The 10,000-nt window shown below is 37.9% G+C and overlaps 1 protein-coding gene across 3 annotated transcripts in view; it reads left to right on the top strand.

The window, feature by feature from the left end:
• LOC133606442 (sodium/calcium exchanger 1-like) overlaps positions 1 to 9,184 on the top strand; it is a 132,149-nt gene extending 122,965 nt beyond the window's left edge. For all 3 annotated transcript variants that reach the window (XM_061960406.2, XM_061960404.2, XM_061960405.2), the window contains 3 exons: positions 260 to 359; positions 1,975 to 2,247; positions 3,473 to 9,184. In XM_061960406.2, the coding sequence (XP_061816390.2) occupies positions 260 to 359; positions 1,975 to 2,247; positions 3,473 to 3,852 (753 nt within the window). In that variant the 3' untranslated portion in view covers positions 3,853 to 9,184. The remainder of the gene's footprint in view (positions 1 to 259; positions 360 to 1,974; positions 2,248 to 3,472) is intronic.
• The last annotated feature ends 816 nt before the right edge of the window (positions 9,185 to 10,000 follow it).

Raw genomic sequence — 10,000 nt, 5'->3', positions numbered from 1 at the left:
ATTCCTTATTAGCAAGACACAGACATCAACTCTGTATCAAATTGTGCATCGTAAGCTCTATTTTTCAGCTATTTGACAGTCTGGAAATCAGCACTTTTCCCTTTTTCAACTTGTGAGTTCTTTCTTTTCTGCTGTGTTTGTGTGTGTTTGCTTGTGTGTGTGCGCGTGTGTGTGTGTGTGTGTGTGTGTGTGTGTGTGTGTGTGTGTGTGTGTGTGTGTGTGTGTGTGTGTGTGTGTGTGTGTGTGTGTGTGTGTGCAGAGTACAGTGGACAAGATGATCAAGAAGACAAATCTGGCGTTGGTGGTGGGCAGCAGCAGCTGGAGGGAGCAGTTTGTCAGTGCAGTGACTGTCAGTGCAGGTAAATAACTTCTTAATGTATTTTAAAGCAACGGTAGTAAGCAAAAACGTAACTACTTTGCTGTGACGGTTTTCTGCGTTTGTGTCCCAAAGCACAGCAAAGACAAGTGGTCTCAATTACTGTGATGTATTTCACTTTTACCACTTGGTGCTCGGCAGAACTCCCAGAGAACATGTATTCTATCAGCAGGATTGTATTAAGGCGATTATTACAGAAACATTACAACAGTTTTAATTGCTTTAATAATAAGTGATTAAGCATTGATGCCCCCTTCAGGGTCCAAATGTGTACAGTTTACTCACTTGACTTTGTTTTCCCTTCCCTATGTACTAGGTCAGGTTTTTGTTGTCGTTGCTAGCTAGGGTTAAACACATGTGCAGTAAAATAATATAAACAAATATACCAAACAAAAACAGAAATCAAATGTTCTTTTTTTTCATTCACTCAGTATTGAATAAAAATAATTGATACAACATTAAAATAAATCAAGTATGAAAGGGAGCAGAAAGAAGTATAAACGTATAATATATTCCCCCAAGTCACACACATACAACATAAGCTATTCAACTCCGGAGACTATTATGGCCATATTGTATTTCATGACATACAACAAAAAACATGATTTTTTTTTGTTCATACAGAAATAGGTTGACATTGTTTTGTTCCGCTGTCAAGTTTGTTCCATAAACTAACACCCTTGATTAAAATGCATATTTCCTTTGTCACTGTTTTAAAAATAAATTGAGTTTTTTTTTCCTTTCAGTTCATTTTAGGTTAAGTTAGTCACACATTTTTTAATAATAAAGTTGATGACAGATCATCAACTTTTAGGACTAATGTTTAAATGTTGGGCATACACAATGAATGGTGTCCATATTTTCACCTTAATGTGTTTTTTACCTTTCAGTATATAAGTTATTATTTTAAGTGGAAGGCTTGTTTACATCTGTCTTAACATATATATATATATATATATATATATATATATATATATATATATATATATATATATATATATATATATATATACATATACATATACATATATATATACATATACATATATATATATATATATATATATATATACACATATATATATATATAAATATATATATATATATATATAAAATATTTTATTTATACAATTATGTTATATTTATTTTATAATATATTTTATATTTATTTATATTTGATTTGACGAAAAAATCTAGCAATCTTGACTAGGATTATTATTTTCTTATTATTTTTAAAAATTCCATGATCCCTTCTAGTTCAACATGTTTAGAATAGTAGATTAGCATATATGCTTGCACTTTTTACCCTTTGGACCAATTTAATCCCTTTGGCTCCAACTATCATTACAAATTGTTGCTAAACTGTAACCATGATATATTCTTAAGCAATTCCCATAAATACCTAATAAAGCAAAAGCTTCTAACTTGAAAATACTGTAAACATATACATCATACGTTTACAATAAAACATTTTTTACATTATTTATATTTTTTAAGAAAGACCATTTTGTGCGTAAAAGGCGACAACTTGGGTCAACTATAATTGGGTCAACATAGCATCAATTACAGTTCTGATTTTTTAAGTTTTCGCCCGAAAGGAGACGACGACGACGAGGAGAGCGGCGAGGAGCGCCTCCCGTCGTGCTTCGACTACATCATGCACTTCCTCACAGTCTTCTGGAAGGTTCTGTTCGCCTTTGTGCCGCCCACCGAGTACTGGAACGGCTGGGCCTGCTTCTTTGTCTCCATCTCGCTCATCGGCGTCCTGACGGCGGTCACCGGGGACCTGGCGTCGCACTTCGGCTGCACGGTGGGACTGAAGGACTCTGTGACAGCTGTGGTGTTTGTGGCGCTGGGCACGTCAGTGCCAGGTGAGGAGGGAGGAGAAATCAAATTTGCATTAAGGGGAATGTCATTTACATGCCAATATGACAGGTGGCGCTAGTGTTACCATATCTTAGTTATTGTGCAGAAATATGGGGAAATAACTACAAAAGTACACTTCATTCATTAACAGTGTTACAAAAAAAATCAGTCAGAATAATACATAAGAGAACATACAAACCGCTTATTTATTGAATCAAAAATACTGAAATTCCACGACATAGTGAATTTGCAAACAGCTACAATTATACACAAAGCAAACTATAACCAGCTACCCAGGAATATACAACAATTATACTCAACAAAAGACGAGAAATATAATCTTAGAGAAAAATGTAATTAAAACATTTGTACGCACGTATAACACTTAAGACCTTCAGTATATCAGTAGGTGGAATTAAATTATGAATTGGATTAAGCAAATAAATCAAACAATATACTAATATAATCCACTTCAAGAAACTCTTCAAACTTAAAGTGTTTACAAAGTACAAAGAAGAAGAACCATTAAAAAACATTCTGAATTTATCTCATGCATCCATTCATTTTCTAGATAATCTCACTCATCTCACCATATGAAATATAACTTACTTCACTAATTATTATGTATTTATTTGTATTGTTATTACTTATGGAGTATATTGTGAATAAATTGAGAACAGGAAGTTAACAAAAGTTTTAGCAACTGCTATGTAAAGGAAAAGGGGTAGGATTAAATAAGCTCTGCTTCTTCCTACTCCTTTTCGAACATGTTGAATAGAGAAACTGGAAATTGTGATGAATCATGTTGTATGCTTGCATGTTCCAAATAAACTCAAACTCAATCTCAACTCAACAATCACGGCGCTAAAAAAGAAAGTCATGTCTGGAAAAGGCTCAGTAGCGATTACGGTAGTTTGGTTGTGGACTTCCTCCTGTGTGTCACAGTAGAATGTAAACTTGTAAAGTCAAACAGAAAATAAGATGAACTTATAAATTATAACCATTTTTATAGATCCTTACCATAATTTTAGTTTTTGGTTAATGTTAGCTGTAGGGCTAATTAATCTATCAGATCGATTAATTTGTTAAGAAAAAGGCTTTGATTTGTATTCTGTTGCTTTAATGTTATTGTCATGGGAATTATTCAACAATGTGTCATTGGATCATCATTTTTAACAATAACAATGTCATACTATTTCATTCATGAAATTGTTGTTCTCTGCTCCTCAGACACATTCGCCAGCAAGGTGGCAGCCATCCAGGACCAGTACGCCGACGCCTCCATCGGCAACGTGACGGGTTCCAACGCCGTCAACGTCTTCCTGGGCATCGGCGTGGCATGGACCATCGCCGCCGTGGCCTGGCGTGCCCGCGGCCGGCCCTTCATGGTAGACCCGGGCAACCTGGCCTTCTCTGTCACCCTCTTTACCATCCTGGCGTCGGTGTGCGTGGTGGCGCTGCTGTACCGGCGGCGGCCGGCAGTGGCCGGCGGCGAGCTGGGCGGCCCGCGGACTTGCAAGCTGTTGACGTCGCTGTTCTTTGTGTCGCTGTGGCTCGTCTACATCCTGCTGGCCTCACTGGAGGCTTACTGCCGTCTTCCGAGCTTCTAGAGAGACGCGGGAAGACTGAAGGAGCTGATGGAACTGACTGTGCCAAGGTAGTAGAGGAAGAAGAAGAAGAAGTTACATCCGTGACGTGCGGTGAGGTTCATGTCTGGTGAGGCACTCAGATTTACACATACGCCCCTCAGGTGTGGCTGATAACTGTCAACTTCACCTCATGACCTTTATTGTCCGTTCAGCAAGTATATCAACATCACACATGAAGACAGAACACAGAAAGTAAACATTACATTGTTTTAACAGATTTTGATCAGGAAATGCGCAAATTTCACTATTTTTACTTCGGAAAATGTTCAAAAATGATTGGGGATGTGCATAAAATCCATTTATAACACAGATCAGTGGACGAATATTGTAATAATATAATATATTCAGATGTATATATAAATATATACAAATATATATGATATTTATTTATGTTATCAGTTAGTTTTGTGTTTTCCATGATGAGGCCTCCCCCGACCGCACGTCACTGACTTGCATGCACCAGCAAGCAACCAAACTTTGAAGTGAAGGTAGAAAAATTATATTATGATCCATCATTGACATTTTAACTCCAAATACAATTATGATTATTATTATTTATTTTTAAAAGTAATCCTGCTGAAGGAGCCTTGGAAAGACATATGTAACCCCACCCATCCTAACACCTGACTCCACCCACATTTAATTGCTGTTTAATCGGTGTTGTTGGTGTGCAACTGTCAAGAAAAACACTTTGCTGAACACGAGGACGGTGACGAAGTGATGTGGGAACAAGACGCGCTACTTTCCTGTGTGCCCTCAGACTCAAAGAGGAGTTGCGGAAAAAGATGGACGAACAATCGCAACCAAGATTCCACTTTTTTTTCAATGTTTGTTTAATTTTCACCTCTTTGCTGCGTGGGATCACCTCGGACCACGAGGCACCGTGGAAAATATCCAGGGCGTACTCACACCAGGCCAATCATACCGGATTGCACACGAACGCGGCATGAATAATCAGTGTGATAAAAAGGGGATTTATGGCTCTTGAAAGGAGCCAGACCTTCAGGAACCATTCTTTTCAAAGAGCTGTTCAAAAAACTGGCTCATTTCGTGTTTCTATTTTTTTTCGTCCCTCTTCACATTGCGCTTCAAATCGCAGATTTTTTGTGTATTTTTTATGTTTTATTTTAAAGCATATTCTAAAAAAAATGTTGGTTCAAACTTAAAGATTTACAAGCATACATACGACTAAAAATATCAATACTTCAGTAGTATTGGCTACTCGAAGACACCAAACCAATCAGATGTTCAGTATCAGACTCACTGATTGGCTCAGCCTCAAGCAGCGTGACTATATTGGATTAAAAGAGTGTAAAGATGAATAAATTGTGTTATTTCACATCTAGAGGGCTCTCATCATGTTGCAAAACATATTTACAGTAAAAGATCGTAAACAGTTATTTTATGCTCTAGCTATGAAACTATTTGATTTATGATTAATGATTCTTACTTCGCCCAGATTCATTTATCCCAGCCATGTCCAGAACCAATTACCAATAATAAATTTGTTTATATCAAGGAAACAATCACTGGCAGCAGTTATAGATGCGATCTCCATCACAATAATACAAACTCAACCAATGTATACTCTGTTGGTGGAAGTTATTCTGAAAAATCTAATATTTAATTTGGGATAGGTTAATTGTGTGAATGTGAGTGTGAATGCTGTCTGTCTATCTGTGTTGGCCCTGTGATGAGGTGGCGACTTGTCCAGGGTGTACCCCGCCTACCGCCCGAATGCAGCTGGGATAGGCTCCAGCACCCCTGCGACACCGAGAGGGACAAGCAGTAGCAAATGGATGGATGGGTGAGGTTTATATGTTCATTTTAAACACTCCACAAGGTGGTGCCATAGCTCATATCTCATTTGCATTGACAAGTAAATCACTATTTTGAATTTTCATCTAAAATACTTTTTGGATAATAATTATAGAGATTGAAAAAACACAAACAAACACATGATTAATAAGAATAATAAGTCTACATATATAAAACTAGAATGAAAATGAGGTGAAGATAAAAATGTAAATGCAAAAAATGTACTGGCTGACGTGGTGTTTACACCTTAACTACGTAACAAGTCCGCATCAGAACAATGAACCAGAAAAGTGAATCAGCAGAATTATTCTACGTTTCCTTTGACTCTGACTCATTGTTGGGTGTGATACACGCATGCTTGGGCAATTTGTTTATAAAATGGCTCCTACACCAAATGGTTCGCAACCGTGAATCGGTTCTCATCGCTCACTTCAAAGAGCCATTCAAAAGATTGGACTCGTTTGCAAAAGCCACATCTCTACAGGTGTGAGAGGGAAGGGCAGTTACAGTACGAGTGGTTTGGCGTGAGTACGCTCTTGGTCACATGACTGTTGCGTAACTTTTGTTTGTACTCCAGGACAACAACAACAAAAGCCACAAGTGTCTGTTTGTACAGAGGGTCTGCTCTCTTTTTGTCAGTACTGTCACTTCGCCCTGTTTCTACTTCCTACTAGCTAACACAATACGCGCCCAATCACCATATTGACCCGAATGCAAGACAAGGTGCTTTGCTCCTAGAAAACAGTCGGGTTGTCTTATATTCAGGATCGAGAGGTTTGTACGTGCATCTTCCAACACTTTTTCTTGTACATTTTTGTCATTTCCGCGTGCTTTTTGCTGTCGTTTTAACACCAGTCCGTATGGCGTTCACGTTTGAGCTCTAGTAAGTTGAACCGCACCAGAATTCTCTTGCAAGCGGACCGAGCAAACGCACCAGAGTTCGCTTTTAAAAAGATGAAGGTGTCGCAGCATTGTTGATAAAGACGGAACCGAGGGCTTATGATGCTAATTTATGGTCAACAAAACACCAAAGAACAGCCGAGCAACTGAGAAATATGATGAACAAATTCAAATGAATTAAATCTGACATTGAAAACATGACTTGTAGGGGAAAAGAGGGCTGCAGTGGGTTTATATAACTCACACACGTAACTTGGGTTATGGTTCGAGAGTTCCGGTCGGACGGGTTTGAAGGGAACTCATTACCGTTGTTGTGCACAGACTAGAGAAATGCACGGTTCTAGAGTACTCCTCCATCCTTATTGTAAGTTGCTGAATGTCATTAAAACAGTTAGTTCCCTCTTTTGACACTCCTCCTTACGCGCTACATTGGTGACCCCGACGTGATTAATTAAACCCGTCCGACCGGAACTCTCTAACTATATCTCAAGTTCCGTGGGTGAATTATATAAACCCACTACAGGGCGGTCTTATATTGCGTGTCGTCTTATATTGTGGTCAATACGGTATACGCATGATTGTGTTGATGATCATAAGTGTGTGTACATATGTATGTGTGTGTGTGTTGTTGATTTAGAATCCAGTGAAAGCCAAAGTCCGTCACACAAGGCATGAAATGGACCAGAAAGGACCAGTTATTTGCAAACACATTGAGGTTTTTTTGCAACGTGATTGATTTCAATGACGTACCAACAATGTGTGTACTTGAACTACACGATGTACTGTTTTGTTTTTGTTGATTCATGATACTGCCTGCTTGGGCAAAATATGTGGCACCCCTATGGGTTGTGGTCAAAAGGCTCTGTACGACATGCTAGCATACATGTAATACAGATGTCATCAAAGTTGTATCATTATTTGACAAATACACAACGACTTACGGACAATTAGTTGCTATGTAAGTATTGATGCAGCCATGTATTTCAACTATTTGTGTTCTAATTTTACTCACATGTGCCTGTCAGTTCCCAAATGTTGTGGTGATTCGACTTAATACCCATAAGTTACAGTTTGTGTTTTGTTGAGCTGTGTGAGAAATGTCAAGTCTATCCAACTTACGGGGGTTTAATTATTGCCATATGGTGTATTTGTCAGAAAAATGTTAGTACAAATAACACAATATTTTAACTCATTTTCAATCATTTATGCACAGCGGTTCAGAAGTGGAAGAGTTACATTATGGTGTGGTATGACTACATGCTCAAATTGTGAAAAGAAGTAGGTGGTATTTTTGCCAAACTAAAGGGTTCCTGTTGATGTCCATCAATGAAACAATCGTGATACACACATACTGTCGAGTTCGCTGCATGTTTATCCATCAGTGACTTCATGCTAATCAAAATGTGACTGGAAATAAGAGTGGTGCTGATGTGACAGAAAAAACACAATGGAGGCACTGAATTACAACGGGCGGCTTTGTGCAGCCTGATAAGGTGTGTGTGTGTGTGTGTGTGTGTGTGTGTGTGTGTGTGTGTGTGTGTGTGTGTGTGTGTGTGTGTGTGTGTGTGTGTGTGTGTGTGTGTGTGTGTGTGTGTGTGTGTGTGTGTGTGTGTGTGTGTGTGTGTGTGTCAGTCAGTAAGGCAAAAGAACCATATTTTTAGCCTTCTTTCCTGTTGCTTAGCGACCAGTCGATGTCTTCTTGCCTGTTGCTGGCGTGTGCGCGAGTGATGAGGACTCACCGCGTTGACGCGTGTCACATTGAACTGACAAGTGGAATGCCACAAGCAGTGAATGTAACACTTCAACAAGTGCTCATTGATCAATTATGTCTCCTTTTTATCGTCACCTTGACATCAAGCCAGTGGTAGGAATGCATAAAAGAAAGGCCTTTTATTGTGAAAAGCAGATCAGAGGGCAGATGACTCTTCTACATGCATGATATATAAAGTACATTATGTGTATATATTATTTACACAACCTAATTAATTTCATATATGTTTTTGTGTTGGAATTTAACACCATCAGGCCAAGTAAGAAGCGTTAATGAAGTAACAACATATATTTAAAAAAAACATTTGTTATTTTCTGATTTATGTGGAATTTATTTAATTTGTGGACTAATCAAGCTTGTGCAAAATTCTGAATTTGAATTGCAGTTGCAAACACGAATCAGAATTTACATTTTCGTGAAAATTTAATTAAAAATTTTGGGAGTCCCAGAATCAGGCTTTACTGTAGATTTCCCACATGACTGTTTTACGTATTTCACAGAAATATTAGTACAAAGCTCGTGTGCAGATTTTATCTTAATTACAGCAAATGTTTTTCATGGACAATTAAGAATAAAAGCTCCTTCTATAAAACAAATAATTGAATTTGATTTAATACAAATACGGCTGTGATATGATTCAAATATTTAATAATTGCATGTTGCCCATACTCAGCTCATAAATATGGCAAATAGAATTTTTTTTTTAAATTTAATTAGGCCAAAACAAAACCAACATGAAACTAGGTAATGTGTTTAATTTAAATGTTTTTAATTTTAAAACAGACGCAATACATTTTCCACCTGGTCCAGTCCTATATATATATATATATATATATATATATACACAGTATATATATATATATATATATATATATATATATATATATATATATATATATATATATATATATATATATGTATACCACCACTTTGTGAACAAATGCGTGAGCAAATTGTCAAACAGTTTAAGAACAACACTTCTCAACGAGCTATTGCAAGGAATTTAGGGATTTCACCTTCTACGGTCCGTAATATCATCAAAAGGTTCGAAGAATCTGGAGAAATCACTGCACGTAAGCAGCAAGATCGAAAACTAACATTGAATGCCCGTGACCTTCGATCCCTCAGGCGGTACTGCATCCATCGACATCAGTGTGTAAAGGATATCACCACATAGGCTCAGGAACACTTCAGGAAACCACTGTCAGTAACTACAGTGTGTCGCTACATCTGTAAGTGCAAGTTAAAACTCTACTATGAAATTGAAAGCCATTTTTCAACAACACCCAGAAACGCCCCCGGCTTTGCTGGGCCCGAGCACATCTAAGATAGACTGATGCAAAGTGTTCTGTGGTCTGACGAGTCCACATTTAAAATTGTTTTTGGAAACTGTGGACGTCGTGTCCTCCGGACCAGATAGGAAAAGAACCATCAGACTGTTATAAGCGCAAAGTTCAAAAGCCAGCATCTGTGATGGTATGGGGTGTATTAGTGGCCAAGGCATTGGTAACTTACACATCTGTGAAGGTACCATTAATGCTGAAAGGTACATACAGGTTTTGGAGCAACATATGCTGCCATCCAAGCAACGTCTTTTTCATGGACGCCCCTGCTTATTTC

Source organism: Nerophis lumbriciformis, linkage group LG05, assembly GCF_033978685.3.
Source record: "Nerophis lumbriciformis linkage group LG05, RoL_Nlum_v2.1, whole genome shotgun sequence".
NCBI lineage: Eukaryota > Metazoa > Chordata > Actinopteri > Syngnathiformes > Syngnathidae > Nerophis > Nerophis lumbriciformis.
This window is presented reverse-complemented; position numbering and strand designations above follow the sequence as displayed.